General features: G+C 37.6%; 1 protein-coding gene across 5 annotated transcripts in view; it reads right to left on the bottom strand.

The window, feature by feature from the left end:
• The window catches only part of MYPN (myopalladin), a 91,382-nt gene that overhangs the window by 46,614 nt on the left and 17,133 nt on the right, over positions 1-27,635 (bottom strand). For 3 of the 5 annotated variants that reach the window (XM_026672797.2, XM_087964042.1, XM_087964043.1), the window contains exons 1-2: positions 22,273-22,518; positions 5,630-6,490 (exon numbers count right to left, since the gene is read on the bottom strand). In XM_026672797.2, the coding sequence (XP_026528582.2) occupies positions 5,630-6,489 (860 nt within the window). In that variant the 5' untranslated portion in view covers position 6,490; positions 22,273-22,518. Of the gene's footprint in view, positions 1-5,629; positions 6,491-21,121; positions 21,252-22,272; positions 22,519-27,635 lie in introns of those variants that run through there. The other 2 variants (XM_087964041.1, XM_087964040.1) reach the window with 2 other exon arrangements.

The following is a 27,635-nucleotide window of genomic DNA, read 5'->3' as shown; positions in this document are numbered from 1 at the left end:
CTGATGATGGCAAATGGGATTCTGCCGAAACGTTGCTACAACTTTAAAAGCACAACTACAATGACGTGGGAAAATACCCGAACAAAGCTGAATGCCATACATGTAAGTACCTGCGAAAACTTAAGAAAAGAATATATATATATATATTTTCTGAGGTTCTCGTGGGTATTTGTATGTGGATCTTTGGTTATTCGGGTTTTCTGAGAAGCACAAAGCCGAAGACACAAGCCTGAAGATGATGAATGAACGGGAGAAAACCCGAATAACCAAAGATAGATAGATAGATAGATAGATAGATAGATAGATAGATATATATATATATATATATATATATATATATATATATATATATATATATATATATATATATATATATATATAAATGGCCTTCAGCTTTGTTCGGGTATTTTCCCACGTCATTATAGTTGTGCTTTTAAAGTTGTAGCAACGTTTCAGCAGAATCTCATCTGCCATCATCAGGCTTCTGTATTGTGTCCGTCTGTGAGTCAGACTTTTACAGTGGTTTCAGATTTAAATTTGGGGCAGCCTATTGCTGTGCCAGAATGGTTTTTCTTCATCCTGATTGGTTGGGAGTCTTGGTCTGTGTTTATTGGTCTCGGAGTTTGCTGAACACATATAAACACAGAATACAATTGTATACAATGTATATAATACAATACAGAAGCCTGATGATGGCAGATGAGATTCTGCTGAAACATTGCTACAACTTTAAAAGCACAACTATAATGACGTGGGAAAATACCCGAACAAAGCTGAAGGCCATACATGTAATACCAAAACTTAAGAATATATATATATATATATATATATATATATATATATATATATATATATATATATATATATATATATATATATATATATATATAAATTATATGGCTGTATTTTGCATGTGTTCATTATGATTACCTATATGTAAAATATGAGAGAGAAATTCAACTGTGTTTCACATTCTGGAATAATATATAAGAACACTGAAGCATCTATGTAGAATATAAGTATTTTAGCACGGTTTACTGAATTTTTCTGCTTATGAAAATGATGGTCAAAATAATATGACAGTTGAGATATCTTCTGAATGAAATCTGGATGGATGATTCATCCATAGAGTTTTTAAAACTCTATCTACGCTGAAGTTTAAAAACTGGGGAAAACATATTTTCCCAATTTGACACTGATTTTGATTCCTCTGCTACACATCTAGATGAAACTAAATTATTAGTTTTTTGAGTTTAATTGTGCATTCCTCCATTAATTATCCACTTCAAGATAAAGCAACCAATAAATGCTAAAAGCAGATAATATAGTGTGCAAACATTATTTCCAATTGTCTTAAACTGAGATTTATTTGCATGTTTAGGAAGTCGAACAAATAGTGGTATGCCTGTTCCATCATTGGCTCTATGAGAGTGTAAATATCCAGTATCTATTAAATCTAAATGGTCATACATGTGTGGGTCAAGAATGACTTGTTAACCCTCATTGTGGTGGAGCAGCTGCTCTTCTCTATCCTTTTACCTCAAGTGTGAAAACATACAAAAACACATTTGCTTTTAGATTATCGTGATCTGTGAATCTCACCTTTATAGCATGTTAATCATGGTTTTTAGTTTAATGATTTTCATGAATGACACCAAAAGGTCATGACATAATGCAATGAATAAATTTAGGCATTTATTATATCCTTAACAGATTAAAAGCACTTCTAAATAAAAGAAAGAAACAAAATTCCCTGATTTCTGGGGATTTACCTAAGCTTTATGAGAGGATTGGATCTTCTGATTTTAGGATATTTTTTATTATTTTGCCTATGGTGCTCATATCTGGTTGATATACTATTGTTTATTGCTCTGAATAATTTAGAAATTCATTTTTCCATAAGAAGGGTCCAAACCAGAAAGTAAGCTCAGAAAAATTAATAACTCTTGGATCATATGCAAACATTACAATATCATTTAGACATTTTTAACTACAATTCCTATTGCTATCAGCCACTTTAGCTAATCAAGAGAAGGGCAGCCTTGAACATAAAGAACGCTCTAAGTTCCTACTTTAAGGCTAAAGCAATGGTAGACAATTTATCAACAGTTATTCAATGTCAGTGAGACTTTTGAATTTGTTTTAAAATATTTAAATAGAATATGACAGAAAATACAGGTTGTTGAAAATGCAATTAAAACTTTTCACTCCCTACAATGATTGTAGGCATGTTGGCAGTATTTGGTTAATCCCTTTTGGAACCCTTTTGGATACTTTATAAGAAGAGTACAGTACTTGAACAAGTAAGGCAATTTCTATATCCTTTTGTGCTCTGGGCTATGCATCAATTTCTATTGTAAGTCAACTGGAGAATGCCAGTAGCTCCAAGTAAAATTAAGGGGAAATTCACTGGCTCCCCCCATCTTCAAGTTTTTATGCAGTTCATGTGAATAATGAAACAAGGGAAAACTGTATTCACTTAGATGCACTCATGCAAGAAAATCCCAAGCATCTATTCAAGAATGCACAACACATGGGAATTTTCAAATACCTAACTGACAAAATAAATACTCATATATTGCCTGATTTTTAAGCATTAGAGTTGATTTCCCTGTTTATCCACTATATTCAGCTTAGATATTGTCTTAAGATAATTTCACATAAAATAAATTTAATAAGTTAAAGACAGTAGCAATTTTAGTTCCCTCTCCATAATACAGATGGACAAATGCTGTAGGACAGCCATATGCATATTTAAGAATAAATCCATAAACTATAGATTTTAATGAGAAAAATAAATCTCCTTTATATTAGAATAGATTTCAGTCTATAACCCTGCACAACAAAATCTATTTATCCAACTACTTAATATATTTAAAAATAAATCTTGCAGTTTGGCAGAGTAACATAGAGAATGTTGTTATGGTTAGCAGAGACTGGGAAAAATGCTCTTTTAAGCTTTTCCATCTTCCTCCATTTTTTTCCTGTTTCCTATAACAGTAGGCAGGGGAATAAAAAAAAATGAATTGCCCTTCCTTCCTTCCTTCCTTCCTTCCTTCCTTCCTTCCTTCCTTCCTTCCTTCCTTCCTTCCTTCCTTCCTTCCTTCCTTCCTTCCTTCCTTCCCCTGGCATACTGATCAGGGGAGAGGGTTATTTGTTTAAATAAATTAATGGACATGGTCTTGTTCCCTTCCTTCTTTCTGTTCTCTCTCCCACCTCATTTCTTCGTCTGTAATTGGTTGGCAACCATGGAGCCATGCTTTTGAGAGAAGAAAACACAGGTCTTCAAGGAGAGTCAAAAATTCAAGATGATATCCCAAATCCATTGGAAATGGGTAGCTTACAAATTCAAAGAAAGAAAAAAAGAAAGATAGATAGATAGATAGATAGAAAGAAAGAAAGAGAGAGAGAGAGAAAGAAAGAAAGAAAGAAAGAAAGAAAGAAAGAAAGAAAGAAAGAAAGAAAGAAAGAAAGAAAGAAAGAAAGAGAGAAACTCTAACAACACAAAAAGATGTAGAGTTTTGATCATAAAATCACAGCAACCATTTTGGTGTTTTTGAACCTCCCAGATATCCATCTACTGTAGGATGAAGCTGTTGTCTTACCCTTAATCTTCTTTTCAACACACTTCCTTGGGATCTCCATCTGTAAAATTTCTGTAAAAAGTTTTATTCTTTTGTTAACTCCCTTTCCCCCATTTTCTTTTGGGGACTTTCTTGGTGAGAGGCTCCTGGATCTCTACCCTATATTCTTATCTAGAGTAGAGAAAGTTTTTGCTCATTCATAATTAGCACCACTCACAAGAAGTGGGAAACGTGCTATGATCAGAATGCTGTGCTTGTTTTTGGTGTATACACAAGCATTTCTCACATGAAATGAAATCCCCATAATCATATAAGTAATAACCAGAGATAATAATATGCCACTTTGACAAGGTGCATTAATCTGTGTATCCTCCCTTGAGTAAATGCAGCTAAAGTGCCTGTTAGTCTTTTATCTTACTGATGCAGTCTGTCGGACTCAGAAAATAATTAAGTCAATGTGATTAGGTACCTGGGATAATTTGTGGTTAACAGAAAAAAAAATGCTTGTGGCACCTAACAACTCTGCTAATAATAGGTTCCATCAATGGATAAATTTACCTTATGTGTAATCAAAATTTTGGTCCACATACTGTCCACAATCTGGTATATTCCAGACGGAATGCTAATTTTACCAGAATTCTCAACCAATACCGCTATTGGGAATCAAAACATCTGGAAAATGCCATGTTGGGAAAGACTATGGCAACTGTCCAACATGTCAAGAAGTTGTTCTCAAACATGACATTGTATCACAAGGGTTACAACTGGGATGCCATATATACAATGCAAAGATTTCAAACTCTTTCCATCATTGAGTATACACCTTCCCCAGCATGCCAGATCAATAAGATGATGCAATGACTAGGAGTGCTAATGTCTGAAGTATATACTATTTAAAGTTTAGTTAGAAATAATTTTTTGGTTTCTAGTTACATTACACATTGCAAGAATGCAGTCTTGCCACAGAAAAGAAGCACAGTTTTTAGAAAGTCATTTAATTTAGAGACCTATATCGTCCATTTTTGAAACAGAAGTTCTATCATCCATTGTTTTACTCCACTGAATATATCTGTTGTCAAACACCACAAGTCATTTTTTTCTTGAATGTCACTCCATCAACTTGTTTGATGAGGCATCAAAAGAGGATTAAATTTTTACTAAATTACTAAAAATGGACATTTAACAGGATATATAAATATTTACTAAATGTTAGCAACTGGGTGTATATTGCAGATATGCACAAGGAAAACCATGATCTTTGAGGATTTATGGTGTAATTGATTTCTTTTTTGAGAATTTAATTTGTGAAATAATGTCACAGGATTCCTTTCCAAGAATTGCAGTTTTCCTGGTGCTTTACTAAAAACCATAAATCTGGGTTTTCTCTCTTAAGGAGTAGAAGGAGCAATGGCAAAAAAAATGGGAGAATTGTAAAGAATATGTAAATAATATACAATAATTTGTGCTTGGGATACATCATTAAGCTGATCTGCGCCTTTTACAGATTGGTCCCCAAAGATGATAGCAAAGATGTGACCAGCAGTGACATGGACAAGATGCATGCACTCAGGGCAGAGATTTCATGGGTTCCTACAGTATGTATATGTGTGTATAAGAGTTGATGTGTGTGTGTGTGTGTGTGTTTCAAGAGTCAGGATAGCAGCCACACAATTAAAAGCCCCATTCCCCTTTACATGTATTTCATCTGCAAGGACCAATTGCCACCAAATTTTCACAGAATGATCTCAGAATGTGGGGGAAATATAAGACATGTAAGTCTGGGGTTGACCCACCACCACCTTAAAAACAAAGGTGTTTTGCCTGAAAGCTTGCAAAACATGGAGAAAGCACTAAGGGGGATATAGTTCATAAGTAACTCTTCCTTTTTAATAATCCCAAAAGGAGTAAGTATTGAAACAGAACTGTCTACGAGCAATGGTGGAGTCCTAGTAGAGAACTGACCAAATAGTGAGGGTACTTAACTGTAGCCACCCATTCCATGAAGAGTTATTTTCAGTACATAAATAAAATAGGGACATGTTTACCTGATTTCAGGTGTTGGTATTCCTACTACAATGCAGTCCAACTGCACTTTGGTTCCTTCAGAGACCTCTCTGCTTTTCAGTTTTTGAGTAAAATGTGGTGGTTGACCTATTGGCTCCTCGGAATAAAAAGGTGCAGCTGATGTCTCTGTGCTTAATTCTGGATTTTCTAATGTATGGACCGCTTCCACATCTGCCTGTTGAGGACAAGCTGGGTTTTCCAGTGATGGCTGAATTTGATCTGACTCTTGAGATATTGGGACACAAGGCCTTTCCCTGTTTTCAGATAAATTGTCTTGGTTGGCCTTGTGTTTAGATTCAAGTTTGCTCCTGTAGTTTTTGCATGTCTTGGGTCTGATTCTTTTTGAACTGTGTGCTTTGAAAAGAGAAGAAAGCTCCTCAATAAAATTGGCAGCCTTGTTGAGCAACTCTTTCTTTGATTCTGTCTCTGATCCAAATGGCTGCTTCTTCGGATGGTTGCCTAAAGTTGGTAAAGCTGTAGATTGGCACTGCTGCTTGTTTGAAATAATATTTTCAGAGTTTTTCAACTCGGAGGGTAAGAACACGTGGATCTGCTGTTCTTCTTCTTGTCTGTTCTCAGGTGGCTCTTGATTGATAGCTTGTCTGGCCAAATTGACGCTCTCATCTAGCTCTTCTTGGCTCAAAAAGGCAGAAAGATCTGGAAGTTCATCCTGGCCAGTTACCTCATCAGAAGACCTGGAGGTACTCCCAGAATGGACAGAATGCAGAGAAGATTCTGATCTACTCCTTTCACTATTACCTTGATGGTTGTTTTCAGCTAAATAACTCTCTCTCAGAAGTTGAGTTATTGAAGTTGAAGATTCAGAAGTATTGTCTTGCATGCTGTTAACAAAGAGTACAAATAGGACCATAACCTCATAAAATACATAATTTTCTAATACTGAGTTAAAAAAATGAACAGAGGTGTTTTTACTGTTGACTTCCCCAACCTAGAACTTTACAGAGGTGTACTGCAGCTTTCCCCAACCAACAGCTTTTATCACTTCCCCCTCGAGAATTAAGATATATCCAACAATCAGGCTGAGGAAACCGGTCTACTGGAATTGATCAACAGATACTGTATATAATTCCTCTTTTGCTCCAGGTTTAATTGTGATCTGATATGGCTAGCATCTCTATTATTTGGAAGTACTCTAACTTTCTTAAAGACTTAAGGTAAATTTTGCTGCACAAAGTGGTATTCTCAACCACTCTCTATTAGAATTTGTCCCATTTACTCATTCTTTTACCTTATCCAGATTCATCCTTCATCCATCTAATCCTATATTGTATGCTTGGAGTTATTATACCTCATAAAGAGGCATTTATTTGTCCTACATCTGATATTCTTTTAAACTGAGAGCTGGGCTTGATTTACTGTATGTATAATAATAATATTATGTCCTCCCAAATTAAGATTGTGCAGTAACCATATGACCAATCCTAGCAGCGTTCATACTTGAAGGCATATATATCATGCAAATATCTTTTTATAAACAGATGCTCATAATCAAAAAGATGTAGCTGGAATTCAGTATTTGCCATGCCTTGATGATGGTTTGATGGGGATGATAAATTCTAGAAAAGTTACCCAGGAATTGGTTGATCATCCCTGCTTTTATAAAAAGATCTGAAATCCCTAAACATTAGAATGCTCTTTGTCTGAAGAAATTTTCTCAATGGAACTGTGTCCTATCATCTCTTTCATTGATTTCTATGTGACTAGTTCATTTTTCAGCATATTTTGGCTCTCACTGTATCTCAAAATTGTATATATTTGAAGTTGAGGTAGAAAATGTCAGGAAGACCTGATTTTGAATAAATATGGTCCAGTCAAGATTGGATGAATCTTGGGGAACAACACACCATTTTAGCACTGAGTTGTATTTCCAGAGTTGAAATGAGATGTCTTATGCTACTTAAGGGATCCTGAAGAGACTGTGAAGCACACATAGCTCAGTTCACTCCTGCTCATCAACACAGGCTGTTCCTGGTGACCTCTTCACCGTATCTAATCTCAGGGTGAACAGTGGATAACTCCACACTCAGCACTGACATATAAGGACACTGCTTAACTTAGTCACAGAAGTCAGTTAAATTAGTTACTGATTTTGGGCAAACAGATATACCTCTGTTTAAGATAGAGTTGGCACCAGGCGTCACTTGAGTTTTTGCCATAATTTGCAGCTGGAGATGTAACTATTATATGTAACCATTTGTCTTAAACAGTTAATTTTCTGCATTTTTAAGAAATGTTTACTTTGTTGCTCTCATGACCATATTCTTTGATGAAACTGATGTAGCATAGTCAAAATATGTGCACAGAGGCCCAAATGTATACAGAACAGAGACTATGATGTTTTCAAGGATATTGATGGAGAGGTGTGAAAAAAAGGCAGGATGGTGGATATAACTCATATGATTGGAAACACATGTAAAAAAGGGCAGGATATTTTGATCACACGATGATAGCCACCATCTTGCCTTTTTTTGACCCTTTCCCTGATGCTACTCCTTGACGTTTCTCAATAAACCAACATTAAAGTACCACTGCCAATGTCCAGTCAAAATCTGGAAATTTTCCTAAAGCCATTTCTGCCATTTCTTCAAGCAAAACCATGTCCACAATTATCAGAACCTGACCTCATTTACTAGACACTTTTGACCTGGGATGATATGGCCAGTTATTTTCATGGAAAGCAAGAAACAGTTTGGACACATGGGATACAAGAAGACAAAAGGATTCCCTTAGGTGAAGCTTGAATCGAATGCATGGAAACCATCAAGGATGGTGGTGGTCTCTTTTTCAGAAGTATGTTTCTCAATTTCTCAGTCTATGCTCCCAGCCCTGCAACTCCCTCATGGTCCTATCTGTGACTTGTCTCTCCTTGCTTAGCTTGTAAACCTAGTCCAGGTCATTGGCCAGGTGCCACACCAGCTAACCTTGGAAAATGGGGGAAAAGGTCACAAGTGCGATAGGCAAATTTTTCATAAATAACAGCAAGCATAGCTGACCTGATAATTGTTTAAAAAGCAAACAATAAATGTTAGGATTCACCTAAGAGAGGTGAAAATCTGCTCTGTTTTAATTATGAAAGTTCAAACCAAATAAAATAATTCATTACAGATCAATGATCCAGGCTAAACAAGGCTTGTTAAATAAACGTACAGAATAGAGTTATAAAATAGAACATAAAAATAAAATCAGGCATACAGGATGAAAAATGTATTGTACGGTCATGTTTGCCCTATCTTGTTATCAGCACTATTCAAGCTATGAAAATAAAATTTGCAAGAGTCATCTTGTGGTCTTTATGCATTAATAAAAAATGAACATAAAAATGAAAGTGAGGTTAGGGGAGGCATTAGTAGCTCTTTACTTACACTATATCTTGATAGAGGTTACAGTGCTGAAAAATATAGTTTGTTTTTAAACCTTACTACAGGTAGTCTTGACTTACAAATTACAGTTGAGACCAGAATTTCTGTTGCTAAGCAAGGTGATTGTTAAGTGATTTGTGCCCAATTTTACAAACTTTTTTTGCCACAGTTAAACAAATCACTGCAGTTATCAAGTGAATCATATAGTCGTTAAACGAAGGCTTCCACCATTGTCTTTGCTTTTTGGAAGCTGACTAGGAAGGTTCCAAAAGGTGATCATATGACTCTGGGATGCTGCAACCATTGTAAATATATGCTGGTTGCCAAGTGAGCAAATTTTGATCACGTGACCATTGGGATACTGCGATGGTTATAAGAGTGAGGATTGGTTGTAGGTCATATTTTTCAGTGCTTTGGTAGCTTTGAACAGTCGCTAAACAAATTGTTGTAAGTTGAGGATTACCCGTAACTTTACAACCGCAGTGTCAGGGATCCGGCAGTTACTCCAATTAAATCATGAGCCTTGAGCCACACTCCCAAAACATTTTGTATACACATTTTATAGTTGACAAGCAGAGCCTTCATGCATATGGAAATTTCCACAATTTTACAAAATAATGTGGCTGTCAACAGTTATTGTTGAAAGTTGGTTAGAATCTAGATCTCTGCACTGCTATAGTCCAATTGTACCCTTGATGAGAGTTTATTGTATTCTGTTTGTAATTCTCTATAAAGATCCCCTCACATCGCGGACATAAATTGTTTCAACTCCTTCCCTCAAAACGACGCTATAGAGCACTACACACCAGAACAATTAGACACAAGGACATTTTTTTCCCAAACGCCATCACACTGCTAAACAAATAATTCCCTCAACACTGTCCAACTATTACAAAGTCTGCACTACTATTACTGTTAATCTTCTCATTATTCCTGATCACCCATCCCCTCCCACTTGTGACTGTATGACTGTAACGTTGTTGCTTGTATTCTAAAGATTAACATTGACCGTTTCCTAGTATGATTTGATTGCTTATTGTACCCTATGACTATTATTAAGTGTTCTACTTTATGATTCTTGACAAATGTATCTTTTCTTTTATGTATACTGAGAGTATTTGCACCAAGACAAATTCCTTGTGTGTCCAATTACACTTGGCCAATAAAGAATTCTATTCTATTCTATTCTATTCTATTCTATTCTATTCTATTCTATTCTATTCTATTCTATTCTATTCTATCCTTTGTTTAAGCGCCACCATTTCCTGATGTTGTCCCATGAGCTTTGAAAAAAACAGTCTCACTCTCTCTATAAATTTGGAGAGTTTCTGTGCCAGCTCTTGAGATTGGAAATGAATCTTTGGCTAGTATTTAAACACACAGCGCAGTGAAAGTTCAGAATGAATGCAGGAAGGATCACTGGAGATGTTCAAAAATGTCAAAGTGGCATTTTACATGGGCAGATTAGGTGGTCATGGGTGTCAGCTTGACTTTTGATGACCCTCTACAGATGTCTATGGAGATTCTCAGTCATCCAGGTCGTGGTTGTCCCAAAGGTGCTTTTTGAAGAGGCAACTGGACTTTCTGATTTTTCTATGAAGATGTTTTGCTTCTCAAAAGAAGCTTCTTAGATGAGAAGTATCCAAGAATTGCATTCAAACGTAGAATCCAAGAAGCATCCAAGAATTGCATTCAAAAAGAATGCAAATGACCAGCTGTCTGAAAGGAGCATAAATCCTTCCATTCCCCATCATTCAGTCAGAGCTGAAGAAGCTTCTTGGATGAGAAGTGAAACCTCCTCAAAGAAAAACCAGAAAGTCCAGTTGCCTCTTGAAAACGTACCTTTGGGTCCTCTACAGCAGGGGTCCCCAACCGCCGGTCCGCGGACCGGTACCGGGCCGCAGAACAAGCCTTACCGGGCCGCTGGTTGCTGGGCGCTGCCATCTTTTTTGGTAAAAAAGTGCTTCCGGTGAGCTTTTCCGGTAGAAAGCTCATCGAAGCGCTTTTTCGTCATAAAAGATGGCGGCCAGCGCTTCGTGAGCTTTTCGGGTAGAAAGCCATTTCTACCCGAAAAAGCTCACGGAAGCCTGGCTACGCCATCTTTTGGACGAAACAGCGCTCGGTGATGTCACTGGAAGCGCCTTTTCGTCATAAAAAGATGGCGGCGCCCAGTTGATGCCGGTACCGGGCCGCGGCGCCCAGCTGATGCCGGAACCGGGCGCGGCGCCGAAAGGTTGGGGATCCCTGCTCTACAGACATCCTGAATATTAATTTTACATTGAAATTTTAAAAAGTAAGTACATGAACTAAATCTGCTTTTCTTCTAAGCTAGTGATATTATTCATCTATATATTTTTGTAAAAGTTAATAGACCTTATGCAATAAACCTCTACACATGTACTGTATACTCATCACTTTTCCCAGGTTGCACTCTCCTTCAACCTTATTCTCCTTAAAATCTTGTGAGGGTGGTTGGATAATGAAATAATTGGCCTAAAATCATCTAATGAATTTTATACATGAATAGCTAAAAGCTGAATCTTTCTGGTTCTACTTCAGTGCTTTAAATTAGCTTCTGTAGAATATGTATTCCATTCACATCTTCTTGAACTAAGTAGTTTCAATAGCTCTGGAGTGACTACACTGGCTCTAGAGTATTTTTTTATTTAAATTAAAATACTTTAAAAAAACAACAAAAAAAATTCAACACCAGTCTAGGACAAATAGTACTAAGATTGTTTAGCATTTTAAAAAACTAGTTAATTAATTAGTCAGTTAATGATTCATCACTTATATCTTTTATGTACAGTGAGAGCTTATGCACCAAAGACAAATTCCTTGTGTGTCCAATCACACTTGGCCAATAAAGAATTCTATTCTATTCTATTCTATTCTATTCTATTCTATTCTATTCTATTCTATTCTATTCTATTCTATTCTATTCTATTCTATTCTATTCTATTCTAAACAACCATCCATTCTAATGATGAAATTGATAATTATGAATACATTTATGCATTCTAGAATTTATACAGTAACAGTTTGAAAAATGTAAGATTATAAATGAATTTAGAAAGTGATGATTCACATTGGATATAACTTTAATTTGTGCTTAATCACTACAGTGAAATTGATCCTTCACATAGAATAGAATACTTTTTATTGGTCAAGTGTGATTGGACACACAAGGAATTTGTCTTGGTGTAAATACTCTCAGTATATATAAAGAAATTTTTTAACATTTGTTAAGAATCAAGAATCATAACGTAAAACAGTTAATGGTAGTCATAGGGTACAATCAACAATCAAACAGTCAATATAAATTGTAAGGACACAAACGACAAAGTTACAGTCCTACAATCACAATCACATTAAATAGATATATCCAATATCGAGTCAAATTTGATTCTATTCTATTCTATTTCTATTCTATCTACAGTAGAACATAGAATAATAATTACAATTACCTGCGAGTAATAAATAAAATTCAACCATTCTCACTAATCAAAGCTTGGGTTATTGAGATGAAAGTTTGACTAGGTAGATAAATGTAAATATCTCAAGAACTGTTAACTCATTCAATCATAAATGGCTTCTATAACTCGGCCAGCCTTCCAAGGACTTTTCTATAGAGCAAGCCATTACAAATCCTTTTCACTCGTATCTCTACAACCCTGATTTGACTTGACCCCACATGCGAACAGTGGGTGTAGATTTAGAAAAACTCTCCTTCAATTTAACCAGAAAGCATGGCTGGCTGGGGAATTCTTGGAGTTGAATTCCACACATCTTAATGTTGCTAAAGTTGACAAGCACTGAGCTTACGTCTCCATCCTCCCCTTGGTGCATGAGCATTTGTGATGGGAAACAGAAGAGTTGAACATAAACACCAGTTCTCTCCTCTATTTAGGATGCCTGGTGGGCAAACATTCTGCAACCATAATGGCTTAGCACCTGCATTGAATAAAAGCCCAGGAGCCTGGGAACATAGCGAGGGAAGGATTCCTAGGAGCGCGAAACCACCCGCCCCCAGATCTGTGCATCAGAGCTGGCAATGAGCCAGCTGTAAGTCAGCTGAGCTATTCTACCGTGATTTGTCTGGGATTGTGGGTCATACCATCAATCTGAATCAAAGCCAATGCCTGCATTTGAGAAGTAAGGCTATAAAAGACGAGGGTTCTAGCTATTCTTTTTACTACTAAAGCATATCCAGAAACTGGAGTGGTTTCGTGTGATACATTCCTTTAATAGAAAATTATATATATTTTTTAATGTTAAAAAGAAGTGTCTGCATTTTGTTTATTCTAAGATTGAATCATATCAGTTTCATCGGGATCATTCAGGGGCATCACATGCCACATTATCAAATATTTCTTTGCTATTTTCAAATGATGCTGAAAGTAATATTTTGTTGTGTATTTAGTAAACAAATAAATGGTTAGCAGTCGGACAATAAAATGTGACCCCTTTTTTTTGGTTGTGGCATGGAGGCTGTATTGAAACACCAGCATTAGCACAGAGGTAAGCAGGCAGAGGTAGTATTCAGCAGGTTCTGACCAGTTCTGGAGAACCGGAAGCAGAAATTTTGAGTAGTTCAGAGAACCAGCAAATACCACCTCTGACTGGCCCTGCTCCCATCTATTCTCTGCCTCCCATTGAGTCCCAGCTGATCAGCTGGGTCTTCTTTGGTTGCCCTGCACAGGAGAATGGAGCTGGAAAGCAGGGAATGAGATTTTGCAGTAACCTTCCCCCAGGAATGGGGTGGGAATGGAGATTTTACAGTATCTTCCCCTGCCACACCAACCAAGCCAGGCACACCAAGCCACGCCATGCCCACCAAGCCATGCCCACAGAACTGGTAGTAAAGAATTTTGAATCCCACCACTGAGTGCAGATAATGGTGCAATTGAAGAAAGATTCCTAAATATCAACTATTATATGAAGACCCAGCTCTCTGGAACAGACTCCAATGCTAATAAAGGTGGAAGGAAAGAAATAAAGAAGACCAGCAGAAAGGTGGATGGACTCTTATTACAGTGGCAGTGAGTGCTCCATTGGAAGACGAGGTCAAAGAAAGATTGTTATGGAGGAAATTTATCCAAGTGGTAGTTTGGAGTCAAAAATAACTTGATGCTGCATAACCAAATCAATCATTTCTAGTCAAAAGGAGGAATCTGAGATGGAATGCTATTTTAATTATGCTGACTTGTGGGCTTCATAGAAGTATCTATTCAGCAACTATGGAAGGAGAAATTTGAACTAGAAAATCCACAAGGAGCATCTAATTCACTTGTTGGGATGATTCCCACGAGGATGTTATACCCTTAATTGACTTACACTGATTGAGAATCTGTCAAAATTTCAAAATTTGCAATGATAAGATTTATAATTTAAAGAGTCACCTTGTAGGGGAGATGGGCTGCATATATTTTAATAACTAACTAAATAAATAAAATTTTAACTGGAAGTATTTTTAGGTGGGAGAGACAAGCTAGTATCTCAGAATAAATTTTGGCCTGTGCTATGTTTTCTTTTACTTAGGCCAGCCATAATAGTTGGAAGCTCAGCAAGGTAGGCTTGGGGACTGGGCTCTTACAAACTGTCATGACATCTAATTCATGCAAAATACTAAGAAGCACTTGCCAATACCTCACATGAATGGAAGAATATACTGAGAATTGCTGTGGAATATTCTCCTGCCTGCCTTTGCCAAGTCAATGACCTTTAGCCGTAGATGGGCTATAGTTCTCATCTCCCACAGTGGAGTAATGAGACTGCAATCAAAGGCATCTGGAAGATGCTAGGTGGAAAGGTTATAGGGCTTTCTTTGAAGCCATGCTTTTATTTAAAGAATTTTAGTGAGATGAGCTTCAATATAAATTATCTGGATCAAGTTAGCAGTAGAATGAGCAACAATGTCCTTTCAAAGTAAGGAATTATTAGCTGGTATCACCTTCTAGTGATGGATTTGTTAATCATCTCAAACCAAGTCTCTCACCAAGACCAAAATGTTTCTGGCTCATTTGTGAACAATTAGAACCCCTAAATCTCTTTATTCAGAATTACACTCCAGGCATTAATCCTTTTCTAACAGCATACATTTGATTTTAGTCAATATTTTGTTGATTCTTTAGTCAACATTCTGATCCTCTAAATAAGCACTCTGATGTTTCAAGATACAGCATCCAGTTGATTTTAAGAGAATACCCTAAGCTCTGTGTAGACCAATTAATAACTGAATGCTAATATTTTATGCAATTCTTAACCAATTACATTTATAAAAATAAAGGATGCAAGTTAAGCCATTCATTTCTCCTTTTTACTATAAAACAAAGAGCTCTTCTTAACTCTCCCTCATCAATCAAATATTCATTAAATTATACAACATTCCAATAAATTGCCATGACTGAATCTGTTGTTCCAGTACAAACATCTAAAGTGCGTCCCACAAACTCAAATGTTTCAAAAGACTTCCCCTGGAGGTTTTCCAGAACCCTCCATTCTGGTACTCTACAAATAAATAACTGTATTCAAATGTGCTTTTAAGACTACTTAATTATTATGGGTGCTCAATTTGGGTGGATAACCAAAAAAGAAACGAGCCCAAACTAAACTTCAAAGATTACAAATGCTTTATTTGTATTAAATACTTAATCATTCCTTGAAGCGAAACATTTTTCCCGGGACTGCCCATTTTAGTTAGGAATTTTGGGAGTTATAATCCCAATTTATAAAAAGCTGGTTAAAGAATATCCTAAAATTGTAGGGGAAGGAGTGGCAGAACCTGGGGAAGGAGTTAAAGGAGGGATCAGCATAGCATTTCTACATAGCCACAAGTATCTGAGTTCAATCCCTCTTGAATTCTGAGGGTCCTTATCTAACTCTTAGCAGGTGCTAATCATTAGTTGATATTCCTGTGCATAGACATGGATAGCAATAAATCAATTTAATTGTACCTTCATATGTGAACTTGATCTTTCACATCTGACAAAAATAACAGTAACAGGTAATTTCTCCATTCAAATCTATACATAAATCTGGTTAGGTTATGTTGAATTTCTAGATATGGCTCCCTATCCTTTGTTACTTGCTTTGGAGAATACAAAATGAAGCATTTGGCATATATTGACTTAAAATGCAGTCCCATTGTTTAAGGGCACATCTCCTGCTCTTAAGTAAAGCCACATGATTTCCCAACTCTTAGATTTTATTTAATTTTGAACATTATCTCAAAGTATTCCTACCTTGTTAATGTAAACATACAGTGTCTAGTTTGCTCTCCTCTTCTTTCCCCCAAAGCAATAATCTTGTTCTTTTTGCTTATGAAGGAATTTTTTGAAAAATGGATGATAAAGCAAAATTTATTTCTCCACAGTAACAGTTTTAGATCACACATTATTGATTAATGCACTATATGTAACTGCAGATTCTGTGGTTGATCTATTACAAGTAGTCCTTGCTTAACAACTGACTTGCTTAGTGATCATTCAGGTGTTTTGCAACTGGAAGGCTTTTACAGTGATTGAAGTATCCTACAATCCCATGACAATCATTTGCAAGCTTCACACCCAGCTTCCAAGAAGCAGATTCAATACAGAAGCCAGCAGTAAAGTTATAAGTTGTGATATCCTGCTTAATGACTGCAGTAGACAAGAGATAGTACTTGACAATTACATTGCTTAATCGCATTGTGTTGCTCTACCAATAAAAATATTGCAATCTGGATTTTGGCATGTTGAAAAGAATTTGACATGGAATCCATTTTAGATGTTTGGTGTCAATCTCTTTCATATATATATATGAATCTATATATATATAATCACTAAATAGTCTGCATATTAAATTACAATGCATTGGCTTGATATGATTTATTCTTAATTCTTACTGACTCTGTATTTATTTCCAAACTACTTGTGATTTTAAAAAAAATCACTGTCCTAGTATTAAGGACAGGCTTAATACTCCCTTTATGGAACAGGAGAAGTAATTCTACTAGTACAAAATTGCAATTTTAGTTGTAGTTTCAACAGACTTTATCAAAGTATTGCATACTAACAATTTAAATCCTTCCTATCTATATGCTTTCATTAGTATTTATATTGATCAACTGAGTAAAATATACTGAATGATCTTTCTACAATTTTGAAAGCATTGTTTGTCAGGTGAAACTCTAAAACCATCAGATACTTTTCCTCTTAGATTAAGAACAAAAGAAGGTTTCCATATTTTTTCAGAATACTGATATAATTATACAATGTCTCTTATTGCTCTTATTTTAAAAAGTATCCATATGATATACAAGTTTGTAAATGTGTCTATCTCTAAAAAAAAAGTTACGAAACTTACTGGCATTGCAATAAGATATTGCACAGCAACAATAAAAACATACAGCATAAGAAGGCACATGTATTTTTCAGCCTGCACAATGAACATTATGGTTCTTCTCTTTAAAAATGGCTGCAAACAATTTAAGTATGAGATGCCAATATCCCTCAATGATTCATTATATGATAATTCAGTTAATGTGTGTCCTGCTTTGAGCTACAGTTGAGACAGTTCTCAACTGGGACAGGATCAGAGGTGAATAAGCACAGAAAGAAAAACAGAGACGTTGAAGCACAATTTCCCAGCAGAAAAGTATGTTGACCAGAGTCACTCTCGATAGTGATATGGGCAGCGTGTAAATTTAATAAATAAATAAAATGAACATTGGCATAACATTCGCCATCTTATTGGCCAAGACCTATTCTACCTCCAACAGTGAGGCCGGTACGTGGTGCCATCCTTTCAGTTTTAAGATGGAGCATGTTAGAAGAAGTCAGTGGATTCTTAAATTTCATTTTATCTCCTGCCACCCCTCACCTGCTGTCAAGAAAACACCTGTTATTCTAATGTAGGGTGGGTCCTTGGAATGGTGGGTTTAGACACCCGGCAACTTGTCTAACTAACAGGTCATAGGTATAGGAGTGCTGTTTCTGAATCCTGGCCCAATGGTCTTTTGGAAAACTTGGTGTTGACAAAAAGGTGAGCTGAAAGTTCAGCAGCACAGAAGGATGAAGAGGAAAGCAGGAGGAAAAGCGGCACAGAGCTTCCTTCTATTTCATCCTGAACCACCCTCTAAGCCTGTGATGTGCCCATGGGAGTGAGAGGAACTGAAGGGGAACAGGGCAAAATAGGAGAGAATAATGAGACAATGAGCAAACTCCATCCTCAGCTAGTGCTACAAGGGAGCAGGCACAGAATAGCTAAGGCTGGTGGCACCTGGAAGCCGTTCTTGGAGCAGGCAAAATACTGCCTGTCCCAACAAAAGCTATGTAAGACTCCTTTTGGGCAGAAGGATTAGAAAGCCTCTACTATACTCATTGGCTGACAATTAAACTGACCACCTGCATAGCTGGGACTAGCACTTGCTCAAGAAAAGATTAGTCATGTTTTTTTTTTAAAATGAAAGTCCAGCACTTATTCAAAGAAGCATCTACAACAGAGATCTCCAAACTTGGCAACTTTAAGACCCAGAGGAGTTGAAATCCACCAGTCTTAAAGTTGCCAAGTTTGGAGACCCCTGATCTAGAACCTATGTAAAGCTTGAGTAACAGTTTGGATCAGTCTGATCTTGCATAATGTGGACAAACAAATGCAGGTGTCTTGCCTCTTCTTCAGCTGAAGCAGAACAGCCTGGCAAACTGAGAAAATAGACTCTCTGTATCCTAAAGCAAAGCCGGACGGATCCCAGTTCTGACCTGTTCAGCAACTACACCATTAGTAAAGGATGCTATGACAGAAATGGTATCAGGAGGAGATAGAAAATATCACCATTGAAACAACTAAAGATGTTTTTAAAACTCTTTGCTCTGGCATAGGAAAGAGATGGGGAGGAAAGATGAGAGGATGTGCCCTAAGTTTTGGAAGGCAGAATAAGAGAGAAAGAATGAAGTTCTATGTCCAATTCTCCAAAGGCACAATGGCTAACCATAGGAATGGAACAGAATAGCATTCTGCACATGGTGAGTGTTGCTCTTTTCTCCAGCTGGCATGCATGTAAAGAGTTAAGTTTCAGACTTCACTGGTTTCTAGAACAAATTTGGACTGAACATACCTACTTAACATTAAACATGAAGCTTTGTTAATGACTATGATATGATATGGATTTGTATATTGAAATATTGCTGACCTTGTCATTTAAAGCTGACCTTGTCATTTAAAACAAGTAAATTGGGTTCTGGGTTTGCCATTAGAATAAAAAGATGCTGACATATATTAAAATCACAAGTGTGGGAAAAGTGACTTTGACGTGATACATAGACAAATGTTTTTATTTGCAAGAAATTAAATAAAATGAGTTAATGGGCTGCTGAATGTAAAAGAATGTCCACAGGATTTAGTAATAAACTCAAGATGGTGGCTGCAATGGTACAATTGAACTACTGCCAGTTGTTAAAGTGTGCAGTGCTGTTATTTCTAACCATACCCTATGGATAGTCCTATGAAGATCTGTCCTGGAAACTAAGCTCAAATTATCCAGATCAAATAATGCTACCAAATCTAAAAAACTTGCAGCTCCTGGGTTTGAAATCAGTTTCTCACTGACCTCGGATGTGGGCCAAGGGGTATTCCATTGCAGTTGCATTTCTTAGAAGCTTCAGGAAGTTCTGCACAGTTGGATCTACTACATCCAGTGCTAGGCAGTTTCTGTCTCATATTTTGCATTATTAAATTGTCTGCTACATGCTGTTCTGTTGTAACCATGCACGTAGCAGCACATATCAGGTAGGATTAATGGTGGAACAGATCTAAAGCACAATTTACTCCAATGACTGGGTAGTGAAAAAGAGAATCTAGCAATATCAAGCAACGTTTAATATAGTGGAAGTCTGGTGACCTTCCTGTCTATGTGTTGATAAAGACATTCTTAAATCAAAAAGAAGCCTTGGCTAGAAATTAGAAGATATGAAAAATGCTAAAGGAACTGAAAGAAATATTGTACTTTCCTTGATAGCCCAGCTGCAGTTTTGTATATATTCTAAGCATAGAAAATTCCTGTTCGAGGTTTTTTTACAATAAATGAAGTAATTTACTGATTTAATATAATTATTTGGGAATAGATGATTTCTAAAATTTCAGTTGTTCTCCCAACTGAAGCAAAAGGTGACTTCTGTTTGAACTAAATCATGGATTACGGGTATTAAATCATTAATCACTTTGATATGTTGAATAATTACTTAAGTACAGTGCTTTGTAATGTAATTACATCACAAATCTATAGTTTATAATATAGTAACTTTGGCTTAAATGCCTCAAAATATTGATAGCCTAGTTGGGGGGGGGCATTAAGAACATCATCTCTTCTGTTTGGGTATTCACAAGTGGAAATAATAATAACGGCAATAACAATACATTGGACACTTTGCCAGAAGTTTGGGTTTAAATGCAGCAAAAATGACTAGGGATGCCAAATTGACAAAGTTCTTAAAAATGAGCAAGTCAAGATTCTGTGAGACTTTCAAATCCAAACAGACAGACATCTGGCCCATAACACACCTGACATCACTATTGTGAAAAAGAAAAACTCTGGTTCGTTGATATTTCAATATCAGGGGATGCACGAATTGAAGAGAAACAGCTAGAAAAAATAACAATTTATTGTGATTTGCAAATTGAAGCTGAGTGACTATGGAGAAAGAAATCAATGGTTGTACCAATATTAATAGGAGCCCTTGGAGCAAAACCCAAAGGGCTGCCTAGATATATGAAAATTTTGAACTTATTAGACCTGAATATCCTGACTTTGCAAAAAAAACTTCCCACTGCCTATATGCTCAGATGCTATCTTAATAGCTCTTAGGTCTTTGGTTAGGACTTGAACTGTTAAGTTTTTACCAGTCCCAGACTGTGAATCGAATTGAAGATTAAATAAATCATCATCATCATCATCATCACCACCACCACCACAGTGACAAAAATACTTAAAGTGAAATACTACAATTTAAGCTGAGTCATTGGTACTAATTTCCATGGCATTATTGATTTGAAGCCTAAGTATAATACTCCAGATAAAATAAGCTGTGAATAATATTTCAAAGGCATATTACTTACATAGATGCCTCAAAAAATTGTGATTCTCTAGTTATTCCAGCATCATCTTTCAAGAAGACATACCAAAATATGGTTTCAGAAATGTGTCTTCAACAATTTAACAATCACAGTTTAGAACTGTTCAGATATGAACATTTTTGTTGAGGGTTATATTCATAATCTACACCATAACCGGCTGGGGAATTCTGAAAGTTGAAGTCCACAAGTCTTAAAGTTGCCAAGGTTGGACATTCCTAGTCTACACTCTAGTTTTCTTCAGTTTGTATAAGGCTTTTACATAATCTACATAGTTTGTTTCCTTAGCTTTGCTTTACAAATCTAGGATTTTAATTTTTTTTTTAATTGATTTTTATCTAAAAATGAGAAGAACTTCACATAAAAGAATTTTTATGTTAAGTGTCCAATAAGAGATCTGGAAACCTAATCTAATAAAATTCCCAAATGATCTCTCAATTCATGACGCTGCTCTGCTCGCTGTTTAAAATTGCATGCCAAACATTTGCCACTGACAGTCAAAAACATTTTTTTTCCAAAGAGAAAGAGAGAGGGGACGGTGAGGGTTGAGAGAGCAATGTTCTTCAAGCAAGACTATTCCTGCAGCTGTTGTGTACATTAATCCACAGAGCAGATCTCCAAACACTAAATATAGCCAGCCGTATCATTTTACATGACACATTCTCTCTCTCTCTCTCTCTCTCCCCCTATTTCACTCTCATGTAAACTCACACACATTAGATTTTAAATAAGAAGTCATATTAATCAGGATTTAGTAGAAATAAGATAAAGGATCTGTGAGGGTTCACAATTAGGGATGGTGAAACAACAATTTCAACTATGTTAAAAACCACGGGCCAAGAAACGGAATTTTAACATCTGTGCCATTTTCTACAAGTCAGCATTCTGCTCAAAATAACTAAACAAGCATACATGGGAATTTGAGGGGGAGAATTTGGAACAATTCCTTTCAACACATATGAAGAAACAAGTTTTTCATGTTCTGAAGATTCTTGTTTCTGTTTTAATCTAATTTGACTCTGGTTAATATATCTACAATTATTTGCAATCTGACATATTATGTATCCCACCAACCCTCTGGGCACATATGCCATTTCATCAAAACACCATCCACTTTTGAAAATCAAACAGGTTACCTTTTCTAATTGTTCCAGATGTTGAAATCCAACTCTGGCACTCTGGCACAGTGACAATGATTCCTAAGTAAGAGATTAAAGTAACCAAAGTGATGGTGCTTCTTCAGGTTCTTTGGCACTGAAATAACTTCAAATAACTGACTCCATCAGTCAAAAAATAAAAGTTAACTTTATGTTTTGAGGGAAGATAGCTGTAAGAAGCTGGACAACCTGTCACGACTGAAGCAATAGCATTTGTCACTTTGCAGGTCCCAAGTTATTTTGAGACGTACAAACCATGTGCCTGTGAAACATTTCTCTTCATTGGACAGGGTAATATCGAGCAAAGGGATTTCACTGCTGTGGCGGTGGGGGATTTGAACATTTTCTCTCTCTTCCCCTCCCCCCAACCTGGAATATTTTCCCTTGATGCTTCAGCATTTTTGGCAGGACTCATTCATGAGAAAATACAAACTGGGTTTGGTATAGTTTAATGCGGAGTCATGTCAAATCAAATTGTTTTATTTGAAAAGCAGACAATGCAGTAATAGGGTTTCAGCTCTTCTCCTCCTCCATCTTCTCCTCCTCCTCCTCCTCCTCCTCCTCCTTTCTAGTTTGCTCATATTATATGTGACATCTAACCTTACTATCCAGGGATGGGATTCTACCAGTTCGCACCTATTTGCTAGAACCAGTTGTTAACATTCTAAGCAGTTCGGAGAATCGGTTGTTAGAAGAAATTACTGGCCTCATCCTGTAAGGAAGGCAGGAAGGAAACAGAAATTGCCTCTACGTTAACCCTTATTACATTCTTGGCAGGACTAGACTTCCTGTCTCAGGAATGTCTCTGGAGTTTTTTCCCCCTCCTTTGCTGGTACTTTGCTTGTGTGGAGTGACCACTCAAAGTTACAATGGCACTGAAAAAAATGACTTATGACCGTTTTTCACACTTACGACTGTTGCAGCATCCCCACAGTCATGAGAGGCCAGGCGAGGAGATGTGTGCCTCGATGTTGACTTGACCATGCCCAGACAGTCACATGACCACCAAGCCATGCCCACCAACTAAGCCACGCCCACAGAACTGGTTGTTAAAAAATTTGAATCCCACACCTGTTACTATCAGATTACTTTCTAAGAGTATCTTCAAAGCTCAGATTGTTTCAGTTAGCCGTCTCCAATTTAGCACTTCTCTTTAGCACAACCACCATATTGGTTAGAATCCTGGCATTTTGGATGCTGAAACATCTGGAAGAGAACCAGTGGAGTTTAAAGGAATTTAGGATTTTAAAGTTCATAACCCTAAATTACACAACATTGGGCTGCTCACATTTTGAAATATTAAAAGTTCATCTACATAGACCAGTTAAAATACTAGACCGTCATCTGGCAGAAAACTCTATTGCCATAATATATACTGCCCTCATCAAAGATCCCAAACCTGCCACCAGAATAACGTTGACCATAGATACTGTCCTTCTTTACAATATGTAGGGCTGGGATTTGTGGATTCCCTTAGCTTTGTCTTTCTCCCCTCCTACTGCTTATCACAAGCCATCAGGAAAACATCCACCAATCACTCTCCCTAACACAGAATGGAGGATTTGGTCTACCATGCACTTAGGTATGAGTTCATATTGAAAAGGTTTAAAAAGCTGTGTCCATAATCAGCCCAAGCAACACCCAGCAAGCATGGTGTGGGTTGCACTGAGTACATAAAGAACTGGAAGTAGTATATAAAGAACTGGCATTCTTTCTCCTGTTTCAGTGTACTGTTCCTATCCCTGCTGCCTTTGGCACTTTAGGCCCATTTAGTCTCTAAGCTGGAGAGCAACTCAGAAAGTGGCTGGTTTCTGGAGCTCTTGGTGGCGCAGTGATGAGAATGCAGTATTGCGGGCTAATTCAGCTCGCTGCCAGGAGTTTGATCCTCACCAGCTCAAAGTTGACTCCACCTTTCATCCTTCTGAGGTTGGTAAAATGAGGGCCCAGATTTTGGAACAATATGCTGACTGTAAAACAGCTTAGAGACGCGGGTGGGATTCTACCAGTTTGCACCTATTTGCTAGAACCGATTGTTAACATTCTAAGCAGTTTGGAGAACCGGTTGTTAGAAGAAATTACTGGCCTAATCCTGTAAGGAAAGCAGGAAGGAAACGTTCTGGTGTTGCTTACAGAAACTGCCTCTCCGTTAACCCTTATTACATTCTTGGCAGGACTAGACTTCCTGTCTCAGGAACTTCTCTGGAGTTTTTTTTCCCCTCCTTTGCTGGTACTTTGCTTGTGTGGAGTGACCATTCAAAGTTACAATAGCACTGAAAAAGTGACTTATGAGCATTTTTCACACTTACGACTGTTGCAGCGTCCCCACAGTCATGAGAGGCCAGGCGAGGAGATGCATGCCTCGATGTGAGTGATATTGAGGTGGCCACACCCAGCCAATAACATGACCACCAAGCCACGCCCACCCAGTCACATGACCACCAAGCCACGCCCACCAACTAAGTCACGCCCACAGAACTGGTTGTTAAAAATTTGAATCCTACACCTGCTTAGAGAGTGCCATAAAGCACTATGAAGTGGTATATAAATGCTATTGCTTTTGCTACAAGAAGGAGACCACCTTGATCTGAAAGGCCAGGACCCTCTCACTGGTCAAAGCAGACAGTACTAGGAAAAGATAAGTCAACACCAAACTAACATGGCCAGTAGATGCTGGCTGGTTCTGTCCTCAGAATGGTTAGTGAATTGTGACAAATTGCATATGGGGCACAACTTGTCTCAAGAAGAGGAGGAAAAAACACCATTGGTTATATACAAGTAAGAAAAGCTTCTAAGTTTCTTTCTTGTGTACTCCAAAAGATGCACATCTTCAGAGGAAAGCTTGGTTGCTTATATATCCCTTGAAAATTCATCTGACAACCTGTTTCTCTTGTTCCATTTCCGAGACAGAAAAACAATACCTACTTTGCATGCAAGGTTAAAGCTTCTCATTACAGCCTTTGTTATTTTTCTTTCCTATTCAGGACATCTCAGCATGAGATTCAACATTGAGCAGTCATTTTTCCTTCTCATTCATTGGCTTCTTCTGAATTTGCATGTTTGAACATGCTGACCTTAAAGAGGAAGATTCTGATTGTCCTATTAATCAATGGCCCTATAAACGCTACAGACTGTTTAACACTTATCCTTTATGAATGTACGTTTGATACTGAACCATTTACTTCAAAGGCTCAGAGGGTGATTTTGTTTATCCTGTGCAAGAAATGTAATAAAGCGACATCATTTAATGTGATACGCACAACATTTTTTCTGGACCAATTTGGCCAGATCAAAACAATGTCATGAGGGGAAGACAAGTCAGGACATATGTTTGGGCTATGTCCTACCATTTGGGGGATTATGGATTTAACATAGCACTGCCTTGCCAGCCGTGTCCTGATGAATAGACAGAAGTACATCACCCTCAAACATTGCAGGAAGATAATTTTCTACTGATAAAATCCAAAAATACCTTTTCTCAAAAATCCACAACAGATCATTTTACTTGTTGCTTTTTAGAACATTGGAGTAAAAGATTTGTTAGAGAGGGATTGACATTGAATTCAAAGTTATTATGATGTGGAGAGCTAATTTGGGATGGCGGTTAAGGCATCAGATGGGAGATCATTTGAGCATGAAGCTAGCTGAGTGGTTGGCCAGTCACCCTCTCTCAGCCCTAGGATGGAGGCAATGGCAAACCATTTCCACAAAAAGCTTGCCAAGAAAACTGCAGGGACTAGTCCAGTTAGTCCCCAGGAGTCCAAAATTGACTCAAAGCAACACATATTCCATTTGCCATTTTCTAACCTTCTTTCTTGTTGGAACATTCCAACAAGATTGGACTGCCATTTGTCAGAAATGGTGTAGGTGTAGGGTGTCCTGTTTGGGCAGGGGGGGGGTTGGACTAGATGACCTATAAGGTCCCTTCCAACTCTTGATTATCTTTATAAATTTCATTCTGTTGTGTGGTCTGCTTATCATTTTGACTTTTGAAAAAACCCCTACCCTCCTGCAAATGACCCTGCCAAGCCTCTATGTACAATTTAGTTGGGAAAGCAAGGCTATGCTCTCATCTAATAGTGGTAGTTCCTGATATTATAAGCCAAACACTTTCAACACCAAACACATCAGTTGCATGCTTGAACAAGAACCAGGATGATTCTGAATCAGAGAATTGCACAGCAAGCGTCCACAAATTTGTATCTTTATATAAATAAATATATTTTATATTTATAGCTGACAAGATAGTTAGGAACACAGGAACATCATGAGGTAAATCTAATAGCAAACAGTAGAAAAAAAGGGGAAAGGGGACAACTCCCCCTTTATACCCACAGTAACCAATCATAGCGTAGATTGTTTCATGCATGAGCCAACACTCACCAACTGTTCAACTACAACTGTGTGTTCTGTCCCATTGTACACTTTACTGTTCCGGCTTCTAAATTAAATATATTAACATTTTAATTGTTAACATGCCCACTAATCAAACTTAGCCTGAAATCCAAAGCAATTTTCAGCAGCTAGGTATTTTTAGAGGATCTGGAAGAGGGTCTCAACCCTGGCCACTTTAAGACATGTGGACTTCAACTCCCAGAATTCCTCAGCCAGCTGGCTGAGGAATTCTGGGAGTTGAAGTCCACATGTCTTAAAGTGGCCAGGGTTGGAGACCCCTGATCTGGATCATACAAATGTGCCTTAAGTCCATGCACATTTTTGTAACATGCAGTGGTGGGTTGCTGCCAGTTCAGACCGCTTCTAACGAACCGGTAGTTTCAACCACCAGCTGCCCCTGCCCCCCGCCCTCTATCCTATCCTATATTTCCTTCTTTCTGGCTCAGCTGATTCGCACGGCACAGATGATTTCCGTGCCTCAGCTGTTCTACTTACCGGGGCTTACTGGAAATTAAGCAGTTGAGCTTCAAATTGCTGTATTTTGAACACCGCACACGTGCACAAAGCACACCCTCACAGAACCAGTTGTGGAACCAGTCGCAGCCCACCATTGGTAACATGGTCTCTTTTAAGCTTGTTTCCCTTTATCAAAAATATTTATACCTATCCAGGACTTCCGGTTTGAAGGGCTTCGGCGACAGACAGGAATCCACAATCGTGCGTGGTTTCTGTCTGGGCTCACTGCTGGAGCGCCCCGAGCCGGCTGGTTTCGGGGCTAAGCCACCCCGTAGAGGTGGTGAAGAGGGGGGAGATCGCCAGCAGGGTCGAGGAGAGCTGCATCTCTCCTCCTCAGCCGGCCATTACTCCCTTTCCCGAAGGCGGTAGGAGCGGTGGTCAGAAATGGCCACCTCAAAGAACTCAACCGGAAAAGAACGTGCAGGAGGAAAATA

Source organism: Notechis scutatus, chromosome 4 (assembly GCF_049901735.1).
Source record: "Notechis scutatus isolate UNSWTSFEM ecotype Mainland chromosome 4, rNotScu1.2, whole genome shotgun sequence".
Taxonomy (NCBI): domain Eukaryota; kingdom Metazoa; phylum Chordata; class Lepidosauria; order Squamata; family Elapidae; genus Notechis; species Notechis scutatus.
The sequence above is the reverse complement of the archived record's forward strand: the minus strand, read 5'-3'. Positions and strand labels throughout refer to the sequence as shown.